Source organism: Physeter macrocephalus, chromosome 13, assembly GCF_002837175.3.
Source record: "Physeter macrocephalus isolate SW-GA chromosome 13, ASM283717v5, whole genome shotgun sequence".
NCBI lineage: Eukaryota > Metazoa > Chordata > Mammalia > Artiodactyla > Physeteridae > Physeter > Physeter macrocephalus.
The window spans coordinates 5019022-5036473 of NC_041226.1; the positions used below are offsets into that span (position 1 = coordinate 5019022).

General features: G+C 41.0%; 1 protein-coding gene across 1 annotated transcript in view; it reads right to left on the minus strand.

Annotated features, from left to right (window-relative positions):
- USP12 (ubiquitin specific peptidase 12) overlaps positions 1 to 17452 on the minus strand; it is an 80077-nt gene that overhangs the window by 22468 nt on the left and 40157 nt on the right. Inside the window, exon 3 of the mRNA XM_024125958.3 lies at positions 9222 to 9435. Coding sequence (XP_023981726.1) covers positions 9222 to 9435 — 214 coding nt within the window. The remainder of the gene's footprint in view (positions 1 to 9221; positions 9436 to 17452) is intronic.

The window sequence follows — 17452 nt, forward strand, 5'->3', positions numbered from 1 at the left end:
ATAGTGTCTTCTGCTTTGATCAGGTAACATAAATTAAAATTTTAAAAACAAAAATCCATTACTGAAATTAAAATAGATTCTTTCCAAGGGCTATCCAAATGATTAGTAATATAAAGCAATAGTGGTTAAAACAATATAGAGCTAACATCTACTGGGAATACAGAATGGGAAGTTTTTAACATAACATGGAAGGAGACTGATTTAAGAACACTCCAGAAAATACATTCTAAGATGGCGCTGTGGGAAGATGCCGAGTTAGCGTCTCCCAACTAGGGCGCCTGCCGGCCACTGGTGGGGACCTTGACGCCCAAGGAGACGGGAGGAACCTCCAAGTGAACCGGTAGGACGTGGGGGGACTGAAGGGGGAGGAGAAGTGGAGGCCAGACAGGATCGGCGCCCCTGAGGCCGGGGAGATCAGGAGAGGCAGGCGGGAGGGACCCTCTGGGAAGAGCAGGAGAGGAACAGAGGGCGATGGCCTGGCCCACTTGGGCCGGGGAGCCTGCTGAGCTCCCAGGCTGGTACTCCCGCTCCAAAGCCCCCTCCAGGCCTCGTGGGTCCTGGGGACATAGGAGGGAGGCTGGGGAGAGCAGGAGAGGCAGATGGGAGGGACCCTCCCAGAGGAGAGGGAGAGGAGTGCAGGGCGTCTGCCCTGCCCACTCGGCCCAGGGAGCCTGCTGAGCTCCCAGGCCGGTCCTCTGCCCTCCAGGGCCCACCCCTCCCCCTGGCCGCATTGGTCCCGGGGGCATAGGAAGGAGGCCGAGGGGAGAACGGGAGAAGCAGGTGGGAGGAGCAGGATAGGAGAGGAGGGAGTTTGCCCCTCCCACTTGAGCCCACGAAGCCTGCTGGGCTCCCAGGTGAGGTCCCCTGCCCTCTGAGACCAGGGGTGGGGGGGACGCCTGGGCCCCTTCTGTTCCTTGAGCCTAAGCCCCGCCCCCCCATAGCTCCCAGGGCCTTTTCCAGCCCTGTGGGTCCTAAGAATAGGCCCCACCCACCACCCAAACCTCGCCTGTGCTTAGGCCCTGCCCTCCACAGCCAAGGGCTTTTCCCCCTCTTTTTTCTCCTTTTCTTTCTTTTCTTTTCCTTTTCCCTCCTCCTCTTTTTTACTATTGTGGTACTGATGTACTTTCCAGTTGTTGATTCATCTGTATTTTTATTTTTATAGTCTTTCTAACATATCTGTTAGTTTCCTACTCTAATTTTATTTTTTACTTTGTTATTGTTCTCTTTTTTTTTTTGGCCACGCCATGTGGCTTGCAGGATCTTGGTTCACGAGCTGGGGGTCTGGCTGAAGCTCCTGCGGTGGGAGCTCTGTGTCCAAACCACTGGACTAACAGAGAACCTCAGACCCCAGGGAATATTCATTAGAGTGAGGTCTCACAAAGGTCCTCATCTCAGCACCAAGACCCAGCTCTACCCAACAGCCTACAAACTCCAGTGTTGGAAGCCTCAGGCCAAACAACCAGTAAGACAGGAACACAATCCCACTTACAAAAAAAAAAAAAAAATGAGATGACAAAAAGTATGTCACAGATGAAGGAGCAAGGTAAAAACCTACAAGACCAAATAAATGAAGAGGAAATAGGCAATCTACCTGAGATGAACAACACAGTAACTGAAATGAAAAATATACTAGAAGGAATCCATAACAGAACAACTGAGGCAGAAGAACGGATAAGTGACCTGGAAGACAGAATGCTGGAATTCACTGCTGTGGAACAGAATAAAGCAAAAAGAATGAAAAGAAATAAAGACAGCCTAAGAGACCTGTGGGACAACACTAAACGCACCAACGTTCAAATTATAGGGGTCCCAGAAGAGAAAAAGAAAGGGTCTGAGAAAATATTTGAAGAGATTACAGTCCAAAACTTCCCTAACATGGGAAAGGAAATAGTCACCCAAGTCCAGGAAGCACAGAGTCCCATAAAGGATAAACCCTAGGAAAAACACACCAAGACACATACTAATCAAAATAACAAAAATTAAATTCAAAGAAAAAATATTAAAAGCAGCAAGGGAAAAACGAAAAATAACATACAAAGGAATCCCCATAAGGTTATCAGCTGATTTTTCAGCAGAAATTCTACAGGCCAGAAGGGAGTGGCAGGATATACTTAAAGTGAGGAAAGAGAAAAACCTACAACCAAGATTGCTCTACCCAGAAAGGATCTCATTCAGATTCAACAGAGAAATCAAAAGCTTTTCAGACAAGCAAAAGCTAACAGAATTCAGCACCACCAAACCAGCTTCACAACAAATTCTAAAGAAACTTCTCCAGGCAGGAAACACAAGAGAAGAAAAAGACCCACAAAAACAAACCCAAAACAATTAAGAAAATGGTAATAGGAACATACATATCGATAATTACCTTAAATGTAAATGGATTAAATGCTCCCACCAAAAGACACAGACTGGCTGAATGGATACAAAAATGAGACCCATATATATGCTGTCTACAAGAGACCCACTTCAGACCTAGGGACACATCCAGACTGAGAGTGAGGGGATGGAAAAAGGTATTCCATGCAAATGGAAATCAAAAGGAAGCTGGAGTAGCAATACTCATACCAGGTAAAATAAACTTTAAAATAAAGACTGTTACAAGATCGCGCCCCGGTCTGGGAGGATCCCACATGCCGCGGAGCGGCTGGGCCCGTGAGCCATGGCCGCTGGGCCTGCGCGTCCGGAGGCTGTGCTCCGCAACAGCAGAGGCCACAACAGAGGGAGGCCTGCATACCACAAAAAATAAATAAATAAATAAATAAAAGCTGTTACACGAGATAAGGAGGGACACTACATAATGATCAATCCAAGAAGAAGATATAACAATTATAAATGTTTATGCACCCAACATAGGAGCACCTGAATACATAAGGCAAATGCTAACAACCATGAAAGGAGAAATCGACAGTAACACTATAATAGTAGGGTCCTTTAACATGCCACTTACACCAGTAGACAGATCATCCAAACAGAAAATAAATAAGAAAATACAAGCTTTAAATGACACAACAGACCAGATAGATTTAATTGAGATTTATAGAACATTCCACCCAAAAGTGGTAGAATACACTTTCTTTTCAAGTGCACATGGAACATTCTCCAGGATAGATCACATCTTGGGTCACAAATCAAGCCTCGGAAAATTTAAGAAAGTTGAAATCGTATCAAGCATCTTTTCTGACCACAACACTATGAGACTGGAAATCAATTACAGGAAAAAAACTGTAAGAAACACAAACACACAGAAGCTAAACAGTGTGCTACTAAATAACCAAGAGATCACTGAAGAAATCAAACAAGAAATGTAAAAAAATACATAGAAACAAATGACAACGAAAACGTGACGACCCAAAACCTATAGGATGCCGCAAAAGCAGTTGTAAGAGGAAAGTTTATAGCAATTCAATCTCACCTCAAGAAACAAGAAAAATCTCAAGTAAACAGTCTAACCCTACAGACTTAAAACAACTAGAGAAAGAACAAAGAAAACCCAAAGTCAGTAGAAGGAAATAAGTCATAAAAATCAGAGCAGAAATAAATGAAATAGAAACGAAGAAAACAACAGCAAACATAAATAAAACTAAAAGCTGGTTCTTTGAGAAGATAAACAAAACTGAGAAACCCTTAGCCAGACTCATCAAGAAAAAAGGGGAGAGAACACAAATCAATAAAATTAGAAATGAAAAAGGAGAAATCACAACTGACACTGCAGAAATACAAGGATTATAAGAGACTACTACAAACAACTATATGCCAATAAAATGTACAACCAAAAAGAAATGGACAAATTCTTGGAAAGGTACAATTTTCCAAGACTGAACCAGGAAGAATTAGAAATAATAAACAGACCTATCACAAGTAATGAAATTGAAACCATAATTTAAAATCTTCCAACAAACAAAAGTCCGGGACCAGATGGCTTCACAGGTGAATTCTATCAAACATTTAGAGAAGAGCGAACACCCAACCTTCTCAAACTCTTCCAAAAAATTGCAGAGGGAGAAACACTCCCAATTCATTCTATGAAACCACCATCACCCTGATACCAAAACCAGAAACAGGTGTCACAAAAAAAGAAACTTATAGACCAATATCACTGATGAACATAGATGCAAAAATCCTGAACAAAATACTTGCAAACAGAGTCCAACAACACATTAAAAGGATCATACACCATGATCAAGTGGGATTTATCCCAGGGATGCAAGGATTCTTCAATATACGCAAATCAATCAAAGGGATACACCACATTAGCAGATTAAGGAATAAAAATCATATGATCATCTCGATAGATGCAGAAAAAGCTTTTGACAAAATTTAACACCGATCTATGATAAAAACTCTCCAGAAAATGGGCATAGAGGGAACCTACCTCAACATAATAAAGGCCATATATGACAAACCCACAGCAAGCATCATACTCAATGGTGAAAAACTGAAAGCATTTCCACTAAGATCAGGAACAAGACAAGGATGTCCACTCTCGCCACTCTTACTCAACATAGTTTTGGAAGTCCTAGCCACAGCAATCAGAGAAGAAAAAGAAATACAAATTGGAAAAGAAGAAGTAAAACTGTCTCTGTTTGCAGGTGACATGATATTATACATAGAAAATCCAAAGATGCCACCAGAAAACTGCTAGAACTAATCAATAAAATCGGTAAGGTTGCAGGATACAAAATTAATGCACAGAAATCTCTGGCATTCCTATACACCAACAACGAAAAATCAGAAAGAGAAATTAAGGAAACGTTCCTATTCACCACGGCAACAAAAGGAATAAAATACATAGGAATACACCTGCCTAAGGAGGCAAAAGACTTGTACTCACAAAACTATAAAACACTGATGAAAGAAGTTGGAGGAATCACGATCCCTGACTTCAAACAATACCACAAAGCTACAGTAATCAAAACAGTATGGTACTGGCACAAAAACAGAAATATAGATCAATGGTACAGGATAGAATGCCCAGAGATAAACCCACACACATATGGGCATCTAATTTATGACAAGGGAGGCAAGAACATACAATGGAGAAAAGACAGCCTCTTCAACAGCTACATGTAAAAGAATGAAATTAGAACACTCCCTAACACCATACACAAAAACAAACTCCAAGTGGATTAAAGACCTAAATGTAAGACCAGACACTATAAAACTCTTAGAGGAAAACATCGGAAAAACACTGTTTGACATAAACCGCAGCAAGATCTTTTTGGACCCACCTCCTAGACTAATGGAAATAAAAACAAAAATAAACACATGGGACTTAATTAAACTTAAAAGCTTTTTCACAGCAAAGGAAACCATAAACAAGACAAAAAGACAACCCTCAGGATAGGAGAAGATATTTGCAAATGAAACAACAAAGGATTAACCTCCAAAATATACAAACAGCTCGTGGAGCTCAATATCAAAAAAACAAACAATTCAATTTAAAAATTGGCAGAAGACCTAAATAGACATTTCACCAAAGAAGACATACAGATGGCCAAGAGGCACATGAAAAGATGCTCAACATCACTAATTATTAGGGAAATGCAAATCAAAACTACAATGAGGTATCACCTCACGCTGGTCAGAATGGCCATTATCAAAAAATCTAGAAACAAAAAATGCTGGAGAGGGTGTGGTGAAAAGTGAACCCTCCTGCACTGTTGGTGGGAATGTAAATTGATACAACCACTATGAAGAACAGTATGGAGGATCCTTAAAAAACTAAAAACAGGGCTTCCCTTGTGGCGCAGTGGTTGAGAATCTGCCTGCTGATGCAGGGGACACGGGTTCGTGCCCCGGTCCGGGAAGATCCCACATGCCGCGGAGCGGCTGGGCCCCTGAGCCACGGCCGCTGAGCCTGCGCATCCGGAGCCTGTGCTCCGCAACAGGAGAGGTACAGAGTGAAGTAAGTCAGAAAGAGAAAAACTAATACCGTAGGCTAACACATATATATGGAATCTAAAAAAAAAAAAAAGAGGTTCTGAAGAACCTAGGGATAGCACAGGAATAAAGACACAGATGTAGAGAATGGACTTAACGACATGGGGAGGGGGAAGGGTAAACTGGGATGAAGTGAGAGAGTGGCATGGACATATATACACTACCAAATGTTAAACAGATAGCTAATGGGAAGCAGCCACATAGCACAGGGAGATCAGCTCGGTGCTTTGTGACCACCTAGAGGGGTGGGATAGGGAGGGTGGGAGGGAGGCTCAAGAGGGAGGGGACATGGGGACATATATATGCATATGGCTGATTCACTTTGGTGTACAACAGAAACTAACACAGTACTATGAACCAATTATACTCCGACGAAGATCTACGAAAAAAAAGATTTAATAAAATGTATAACAATACTAGATAATGCTGGATGGAGCAAATGGAGTTCAAGTATTATAGAATACTTGAATTTTGGGGGGGCAGTGGTTAAAATATTTTTTACAATATACTCTAATAAGTCAAGGATACATACTGTAATCTCTAGGGTAATCATGAAAAGAACAGTAAAAGACTGTATAATTAATAAACTAATATGAAGAAAAAAGAACACTCCAACAATGAAAGTTAGTGGAGATACTGAAATAGGTAACACAATTTCCAGAGATTTAAAACAAACCAGTCAATAAAATCTCACGAGAGTTATGCAATGGATACCTTATTAAATCTTCTTTGATTTGCATGCTCTCCTCTACATTAATTAGCGGGGAAAAAGTCAAAAGCCAAAAATCAAAACATATTTACAAAAGCCAGCAACATCAAGTAAAAAACATGCTTGTCTATTAAATATTATCTCTGAGGTATAGAAAAATGAAACAAAGCTTATGAAAAGATGGGTTTGGAATATTCATTCTGGAATCAATTTCATTCAACAAAGTAATTAAGAAGTCTACTGTGTATCAACTGACTCTGCCTAAACACAAAAAAAAATTCAAAAAAATTGAACTACTAAAAAATAACAAATACCGGAAAGATATCCCAGCTTTGATAAGCAAACATATAAAGCTGCAGGTATTGAACCACACAGAGCTTTCAAAACACAGAAACGTGAACTCTGCGTTCAGCAGGAGAGTCGATCTAAATTTAAAAATCATTGTTCATGTAAAGATAATGTTATGGACTGCATGCACCTGCCCCTCTCCAAATTCATATGATGGAACCCTAATCGCCAGCATGATGCTATTTGGAGATGGGACCCTTGGGATGTCATTTAGGTCTTAAGGGCTGAGAATAGTGCTCTCATAAGAGACTCGAGAGAGCTTGCTTCTCCCTCTCTCTTCGCCGTAAGAGGCCACAGCGAGAAGGTGGCTGTCTGCAAACCATGAAGACAGCCCTCACCCATCAGTGAATCTGCCGGCACCTTAACCCTGGACTGCCTGGCCTCCAGACTGTGAGAAATAAATGTTTATTGTTTAACCCACTCAGTCTATGGTATTTTTGTTACAGCAGCCCAAACTAAGACAGAATACATGTGATATATTACTAAACAGTAAGGTCAAGGAAAATGTACTATTACGTGAAAAGGAAAATAATATGCATTCTGTATAAGTTTATGTTTCCGATGTTGAACATTTCTAAAATACTAACAAAATCACTGAGAAAGGATGGCATGTTCAATTATCATGTACAGCTGACCCTTGAACAAAGCAGGGGTTAGGAGAGGTGACCCTATGCACAGCTGAAAATCCACATATAACTCACAGTTGGGCCCCTGTATACGTGGTTCCTCTGTACCTGGCCTGCACCTGTGGATTCAAGCCACTGCAGATGCTGTAGTGCTATAGTATTTACTATTGAAAAAAATCCTCATATAAGTGAAGCCGCGCGGTTCAAACCCATGTTGTCCATGGGTTAACAGTACATGAGTTTTCTACCGGGACAAAATTTTCTACATTTACTACCAACACAGACAAAAAGACTCTCTGAGAAGACTTGAATCACTCAGTCCACATTCTAACAGAGTTGTACTTGGCTTTCTTACCAACAGAAGATACTATACACATCTGTAATTCAAGAAAATAAGTAGGTTTAGCTTTAGTCAGGGAAACACAAAAAAGATGTGTTTTTGTGAGCAATTAATCAACCGATCTGTATTTGTATATGAAGAAAAATGAACAAAATCTTTAACACAGGTATCAGATTCAAGAGTAGTAACCTAGAGTCATATTATTTCAGCATCTTCGTATGTTTTAGGGAACGAGATATGACCCATGCTCATCTCAATTCATGAGATAATGAACAGTGTCAACTGACTTAAGGGCAGGCCTCCCCACTGATGTGTTTAAAAACCAACACTAAAGACTTCTCAAGTCATATTTGTGTGCACATCACTATATTTAATAGATAATAAATCAAACTAAAAATACTACTCAATTTTATTTCTACCATGATTGAAATGCCTACATCCAAACAAACGAACGGACAAACAGAATTCTACATGTTTCTTGAGTCCATCTGAACCTTCTGAGGTAGCACGCCACAGTGGACAGAACGCGGGGCTCCGACGTCGGGAAGAAGGGTGGGGCTTGACAGGTGACCTTAACGTCTCTGAGGGCCAGTGACACCACGGAAAGCGAGGAAGTGATGTCTAACTTATGGGCTTGCTATGGAAACTAAATGAAAAATATTTTAAGAGAGAAAAGGGAAGCAGGATGCAGTCAGTTACTATTTGTAAAAGGGGGGCGGGGACAGGAGGCGAAGTCAAAACTACCCAACCTAAGCCAGAAAGTTTACTTTCTTGTGTTAGGTCTTTCCTTGCCCTGGGGTGTGACTCCTGGCAAGTCTTTTAGCTTCTGTTTTTTTCATGGCTAAAATGGGGGAAATAACATGCTCTCTCATCTTGTTATCGTAAGGATCAAATGAGTTAACGTACATGAAAGCACTATGAGAACAACAGATGAACAATAAGTGAAAGAAAAAAAAAACAAACCCCACAACTTTTCTTGACAGAAAAGCCAGGCAGGCAAAAAAGAGAAATTACGATTTCTCATTTCCTGGCACACAGAATTTGATCTTTGTACAACATACTTCAAACAGCAATCACACCTCACAGTAATCACTGTGTGACTGTCTCCTCACTAAACCGGCACTGCGTTAGAGACAGGAATATCACCGTTGGCTTTTCAGCAGCTAACGCACCATCAGGCATAAAGATGCTCAGCTGATGCCTGTTGCACCTGATCTTCCTGTTACGTAAGCAATACATTAAGAAGTAGAAGAATTACCATTTTCCTTCCGTAATCTTGTTATGAACTTCTTAGGGGGTATGACCCCAACCTTTTTCTTCTGGGTGGCGATGCTGTGGAAGAGGTCTGCTAAGCACGTAAGAAGACTCTCCTTCTTCCTAGGTTGACTCTTGTAGGCGAGAACTTTTTCCCGAAACGGACGGCAAAAATAAAGTGCTTGAAGAACTGAATTGCAGTAGCAAGTATTCCCAAACTAGAATAGAAAAAAACATTTTTGTGAAATTTGAGACAACACCTTTTTCAGAGAAAGAATTTCTATGTCTAAAGCTGAGAGAAGAGAAAGACAAGATAGGGAATTGATGATCCTCATAACTTAAAAGGTACCTGAGAGGAGAAATAATCGTCCTGACTGCAAATTACCCATTCTAACATGAAATGGATGCGCGTGCTCCTGGCATCAGTTTCAGGTTAAAACTGAAGAAAACTACATGCAATAAATTTGGCCTTTATTAAAACTGAGTTAAAGAACTACATAGTTTAAACAGTGAGATTAGTTACGGTTTAGGCTTCTGGAGAATTCCTCTTTCAATTCCCATTGTTATGATAGTACTGGTTGTATACAAAGCATTTTCTATACTGTACATTTAAAAATGTAACTCTCAAAAATTCTTTAAAAAAAAACCAGAAGAGTGAGGTTTACTATCAGGTTCTTCAGTGCCGTCCAAAAAATAAAAAAAAACAAAAAATAAGGAAAAACAAGATACTCTGAAATATTAGATGAAAAAGTCATCAACGAGACAGCCTAACAACCACTGAGAAGCCGAAATGCCAGGTCACATTACTCTCCATCCGTCAGAAGGACATGGACTCGGCTCCAGAGTTGAACCCTGAACTGCAGCCCCACCTCTCACTGGCCACGTGGCCTGGAGCAGGTGACTGATCACTCAGCCTCAGTTTCCTTCTCTTTAATAACAGGGGAGAAAGTCGTCCTACTTTACAGAGAAAATAACACAGAGTTTAATAAATATTTTTTGCCTACTTTTTTTCCTTCCCATTAATAGACATTGACTCCCAAAGCCGGCTAATAAAACCCCTAGAGGTCCATCACTGAGGACCTGGGGAGTAAACAAGGAACGAGGACAAGTCTCAGAGAACCGCCACGGGGTGGGGTCAGGCATACAGTAACCAGAAACAGGCAAGTGGAGAAGAGTGCTGAGGAACAGGCACCCTTCAATTATGTCCATAAACACACGCACACGTTTGCTTATATTTTAAAACTAGGAAGGATATATCAAAAGCTAATAAAAATGGTTATTTATAGAGAAAGGGAAAAGAGTAGAGAGCAATGAAAAGTGAGACTGTTGTACATGTACACGGTTATAAAAAGGTTACTTTGTACCCGTATTTTTAAAAACTAAATTAAAATGAAAAAGAAAGAATAAATTCCTAAAATTGAAAATAAATAGAAATAAATCAGACCTAAATATGTACCAAGTTGGTGGTAGAACTACATAAAGAAAAGAATGAGGGCTTCCCTGGTGATGCAATGGTTAAGAATCCACCTGCCAATGCAGGGGACACGGGTTCGAGCCCTGGTCCGGGAAGATCCCACATGCTGCGGAGCAACTAAGCCCGTGTGCCACAACTACTGAGCCCACAAGCCACAACTACTGAAGCCCATGCGCCTAGAGCCTGTGCTCCACAACAAGAGAAGCCACCGCAATGAGAAGCCGGCACCACAAGGAAGAGTAGCTCCCGCTCGCCACAACTAGAGAAAGCCTGCGCACAGCAAAAAAAAAACCCAACACAACCAAATAAAGTAAATTTTAAAACAAATAAATAAATAAAGCATTCAAAGAAAATAAAAGAATGACTTCAAATAACTTTAAAACACAGGATTTTTACTACCCATGCCTACTGAACTACAGTCTAAGAACAAAAAGAACAAAGAAGTCTTAAAACAGCATTCAGTACTCACACTGTTAGAATTAACCCATTGATATTGCTATTTTGAAACCACTAAAGATATACTGTAAGACAAAGCAAGGAAGGAATTCTGTTAATTTCCCCTAGGAATCAAAAAAAATAATTTTTTAAAATTTATTTTTGGCTGCGTTGGGTCTTCGTTGCTGCGGGCGGGCTTTCTTGAGTTGTGGCGAGCGGGGGCTACTCTTCGTTGCGGTGCGTGGGCTTCTCATTGCGGTGGCTTCTCTTGCTGTGGAGCACAGGCTCTAGGAGCGTGGGCTTCAGCAGTTGTGGCTCACAGGCTCAACAGTTGTGGCTCGCGGGCTCTAGAGTGCAGGCTCAGTAGTTGTGGTGCATGGGCTTAGTTGCTCTGCAGCATGAGGCATCTTCCCAGACCAGGGCTCAAACCCATGTCTCCTGCATTGGCAGGCAGATTCGTAAACACTGCGCCACCAGGGAAGCCCGTAATCAAATTTTTTAACGTAAAGGAAAAAAGATACAATAGTAAAAATCAGAAGAGTAAAAGCCCTTTAAAATTAAATTGGAATTAGAAATAGCAGTATAAACTCATGCCTCTTTGTAAATCTTAAAGTGTGTGTGTGTGTGTGTGTGTGTGTGTGTGTGTGTGTGTGTGTGTGTTTGCGTTCTCAGGTTCTGTCCACTGAAAAGGCCTCCACATCAATAAATTTCCCCTCCATCCAGTTTGTGGCCTATAAAAACCCTTTTTCCACAAAAAGGAACTAGGACGACTTACAGATATGGCTATCCAACGTAATGGACAGGAAATGTACAATGTACAAGATTAGCCTGGAATATCTTTTTGTGTGGCTTGAAGAGCCAACTTTCATCAAAAAGAATTACTGCAATGGATTAACAAGCACATCAACTACACAAATATCTATGTGGTTTATTAGTCTCCAGTGGAAGTTGTAAACAAGAATATAAAAAAAGGAAAGCATCAAAGTTTTACCCCACCTTTCTCATAAAAACCATATTTCAGGGGGCATTAAAGTTATTGTTTAGAGAATAATTCTGGCTAATAAATCCAGAAGAAATCATTGTAAATAATGGATTGGGTAATAATTATCCCTGGATACCTAAAACATTTGGTTAAAGGTTGGAGGGGAACTTTAAAATGGGGGGCTCAGACCTGAACGCCCAATGCATTCCAGCATCATTCAAAATGAACAGCCAAAACTTTACATCCCGTGATGTGGTGCACCAAGAAATATGTAGCAATTCCTATAAAGTATTCTTGCCTTAAAAAACAAAATAAAATCCCTAAACTTTAACCAAGTGTCTAGATTGAACTACCAATTTACAAGATACTCAGGGAACAGAGGAAGACGTTAAATACCCCAAAAAAGGAACAGGACAACAGACTTAGCGAAGATTTACAACTTCTATGTTCACACTGCTAGTCAGAGCCAAGAACTGATTTCGTAAAGATAGATGCGTTGACAGGCTTTCCAGAGAAATGCTAAAAGTATATGACAATGATGCCTTGATATTATTGATCATGAATCGATATCCACAACCATGGATATCCTTCAATAAAGCCTATCCAGCGGCTAAGTACACCTGCAGTAGAATCTCCAATACTACTAAGATTATCTTACCAATTAATCAGTGTTAATTAGTCTGAAAAATACTAGTAATTGTACAACAGTCTAATGACTCCAATGACCAACAAACTATGGCTTTGTAAACTGAACAGAAGATACAATCCCCATAATTTGGACATTTTATTAAAGAATAAACAACAGGGAACTCTAACAACTTCCACAGAGCAGGTAGATAAACAAAAGACAGCATCTTACAGTATATTAGAAACATTTATGATGATGAAGCTTGACCTACTAATAAAAAAGCAAATAAAATAAGCTAAGGAACTGGCATGTAGAGAATGGTGAAGTCAGCCTCCTGCTAATCTTCTGACTACAAGCAATACGTAACATTACAACCAATCTTTGAGGCTTTCTATTATGGTCTCCTTTACTTACCTTCATCAACCCCATTAAAGAAAAATTAAAGGTTGAAACTACTACTATTTCTCCAGAATAAACTAATTTTCAATCTTATTCATAACTTTGAAGATTTTCCTTCAATTTCCCTGATTTTTAGTAGTAACTTTCACTGAAATTCCTGAAACCTAAAAACATAACCTTCAAGTATATAGCTTTCATGCAAAAGACTGTCTGGGATGATTTCCTCTGCACTCTTGCTTCTGAATAGGGTTGAAACCTACCCTGTGCTTTTTTCAGCTGGTTCTGAAGATCAAAGGTATGACCAGGTTTAAAATCAGGGGAAACAAATATTAAAGGTCTGATCACTGACTTCTCAATTGTTTATTGAACACAGTGACCTATCCCTGTTTTCTCTAAGTCTTGGAAAAAAAAAAGATTTCTCATATCCCCATCAATAAGATCATTTTGAGCACATATCCCTAATACATGCATATTTGTTTAGAAATAATATATGTACATTATGTACACTAAAAATATAACAAATGTGATTAAGATGAACATTTCAAATTATTATATTAATATTTTGTTTTCACTAAAAATTATTAAGTAAGAGCAATGAGACTTAGTAATACTGCTCTTTTGTTAACTATGGGTTATAGATTTTAATAGAGTGATTTGACAGTTCAGTTATTTGGCTATGTAGTTTTAAGGGATATCAAAGTTGAAAAAGGTATCTCCGTAAAGATACATACATAGGTCCAACTGGAAAAGACTATCTCCTTGACAGCCTTTACTTTCTAAACTATGGTATTAGATAGTCGATCCTATCTACCAAATTTGTTTGAATTCATTTAAGTAATTATCTGTCTTGATAGCAGCAAAGCCTGGCCACTGAGCACACAGGATCTAAAACCAAGCTATCTAGGTTCAAGTCTGGTTCTGCTACCCGACCCTGGGAAATTACCAAGCCACTCTCTCTTCATTGGTTTCCTCATCTGCAAATGACATTTATAACAGCACCCACCTCTACAACCTTGTAAAGAATTAAATGAATGATCTGCATGAAGAACTTAGCATGGTTCAGAATACCTCATTACTACATGGTTATTTTTGAAACAACCTTTTTGAGCCATCTGTCCCTTTTGAAAAATTAGCTTAGCTGAAATAGATTAAATCCTGTAATCCCTAAGTCTACACTTGAATCATAATAGATTGCAACAGCACAAATGAATAAGAGGGGTGATACTTAGTCTTTGGTACTATGCAACTTGCAGTGACATAGGACCACTACACACGTGGACAGAGTAGTATGGGTGCCAGTGTCAACCAATTATTAAGAACCAGTAAAGCTTAACCTGTATCTTTCCTTTTTAGATAAAAATAAACACTAGAAATGCTCATATTTTGGTCCCCAATGAATCATCTTACATATTTCACTTGGAAACTACTGGTTTTAATCACAATTATGTCAACAGTATTACCTTTAAAAAATGTTTTTAAATGTTTAAGTGCCCCACGGTCCTCCATGCTGGCTGGTGATGGTGCCATCCTGTGAACACCCTCCCTTCTACGGGAAGGCCCTCCTCCCCCAACCACAATCTGTTTAGGTGGCCCTGTTTTACATAAGTCTAGACCCCACGTGCCCCTACCCACCCCCTCTCTGCAGCCAGGTGAATCTAATCCAGATTCTCATGGACATCTGTTCCTCCCCCCTCCCTTGCTCCCCTGCCCCAGGCTTCCTCACGGGAACCGACTTCTCTGTGCAAGTTCTGTACGACCGTCAGTCACAAGCTCTTTTATTTTTTTTATTTTTGTTTTTTTTGCGGTACGCGGGCCTCTCACCGCTGTGGCCTCTCCCGTTGCGGAGCACAGGCTCCGGACGCGCAGGCTCAGCGGCCATGGCTCACGGGCCCAGCCGCTCCGCGGCATGTGGGATCTTCCCGGACCGGGGCACGAACCCGCGTCCCTGCAACGGCAGGCGGATTCTCAACCACTGCGCCACCAGGGAAGCCCTTTGTTTTTGTTTTTTTTTGGTTTTTTATTTATTTATTTTTGTTTTTGTTTTTTTTGGGTTTTTTTTTAAATTTTTTTGTTTTTTTGACAAGCTCTTTTGTAGACCCTGCAACAAGGTCGGGCACTGGATCCAATCTGGCCAGAGGCCTTGGGGCAGAGTTCTTTGGTCAGGTTTGATATGGACGGTCTGGGATCTCTGATGATATAAGATGGCCATCAGGTGGAGAGAAGCTAAAGGAAAAGGAAACCAATGCAAAAGAAAACAGAACCAAGAGACATAGGCCTAATCAACTTTACAACCTACACATGGAAAGTTCCGTTTTTATTTCTCGCTCTCCTCCACAATGGCCCATGTTCCCTGGATTCAGAGTTCCAACTAGTGACTACTAGCAATTCAGGTTAAAAAGACTTTTATAAGATGGTCTAGCCCCAGAAACCTACTTGTGTTTGGGAACCTATTGTGTTAGAAAATTAAAATAAAATCATATAATGAAATGATTTTTAAAAGGCTATTAAAAATGGAGAGACTGGGCTTCCCTGCTGGCACCATGGTTGGGAATCTGCCTGCCAATGCAGGGGACAAGGGTTCGATCCCTGGTCCGGGAAGATCCCACAAGCCGGGGAGCAACTAAGCCCGTGCGCCACAACTACTGAGCCTGCGCTCTACTAGAGCCCGTGAGCCATAACTACTGAAGCCCACGCGCCTGGAGCCCGTGCTGCACAACAAGAGAACCCACTGCGGTGAGAGGACCGGGCACCACAACGAAGAGTAGCCCCCGCTCGCTGCAACTAGAGAAAGCCCGCACACAGCAACGAAGACCCAGTGCAGCCAAAATAATAATAATAATAAAATTTTTAAAAAACGGAGAGACTGCACAGAAAGTAGGAAAGAGATACTACTAGTCTAAATCACTACTATCGGGCTTCCCTGGTGGTGCAGTGGTTGAGAGTCTGCCTGCCGATGCAGGGGACGCGGGTTCGAGGCCTGGTCTGGGAGGATCCCACATGCCGCGGAGCAACTGGGCCCGTGAGCCACAACTACTGAGCCTGCGCGTCTGGAGCCTGTGCTACGCAACAAGAGAGGCCGCGACAGTGAGAGGCCCGCGCACCGCGATGAAGAGTGGCCCCCGCTTGCCGCAACTAGAGAAAGCCCTCGCACAGAAACGAAGACCCAGCACAGCCAAATAAATAAATCAATAAAATAAATTTAAATCACTACTATCAACTTTACTAAAATAAGTACTCATTAGCTACAAGACATAAAGGAAAAGGGCAATCTGGTTTATCAGATTAAACAGTTTGTTTTCAAAGAATTTAGCTGTCTATAAACAGCAGACACATAAGGGGGGTATTTCACAGCAAGAGAAAGCTTCCAAAGGCTCCTCTCCCTCCTCAAGATGGCTTCTGCACCCCCGAGCCACACAAGTTATTTCCCCTCTCCTAACATCCTGTACCATCAGAAATACTAACGTATTCACAAGAGTTAACCCAACAGGAAATCCCCACTCTATGTACTATGCAAATCACAGCGATGGCATCAGAGTTACCATTAAGAGTAAATGGCCATAAAAGCCATCATTTGTGAAAATATTCCTCCAAGATAAAAACATCTACAACTGAAAATAATGGAAAACAGACTGTTATTAACAAAGTGAAGAGTAACCACTCTGAATTTTCTGGTAGATTAATTAACTGTGGGGTTTTGGGGTTTTTTTTTTCTCCTTCTCGCCATTAAAAAAAAAAAGAAAAAAAGTCTAATTTTCTAACTGCCCAAATACACATACTATTTCCCAAAAGCAAGTGCTATTGAGTGATTCTACCACTTACTGGTCGCAAAAAGGGATCCAATCAGGCAGACCTAATGGGAACCCTTTTCAGTATTAGCTTTTTGTAAGAGCAATTAAAATGAACCTGCACGCTTAGCTAAGAACAGACTGATGAAAAGAAAATATACATGTGCCTCACTTTAACAGAATCCAATTGCTAGGAAAGATTAACCACCAAGTGCCTTAAAGCAGCTACCTTCCATGTTGTTTATAACACTAACTACTTGGCAGACAAGCACAGGGACAGGAGGAAGCTGTTAAAATGTTCGTCTCTCAATTAACTAAGCCATTTCCCCGACCCCTCAAAGCTCCAACCTTAATTTTTTTTTTTTTTTTTTTTTTTTTGCGGTACGCAGGCCCCTCACTGTTGTGGCCTCTCCCGTTGCGGAGCACAGGCTCCGGACGCGCAGGCTCAGCGGTTGTGGCTCACGGGCCCAGCCGCTCCGCGGCACGTGGGATCTTCCCAGGCCGGGGCTCGCACCCGTGTCCCCTGCCTCGG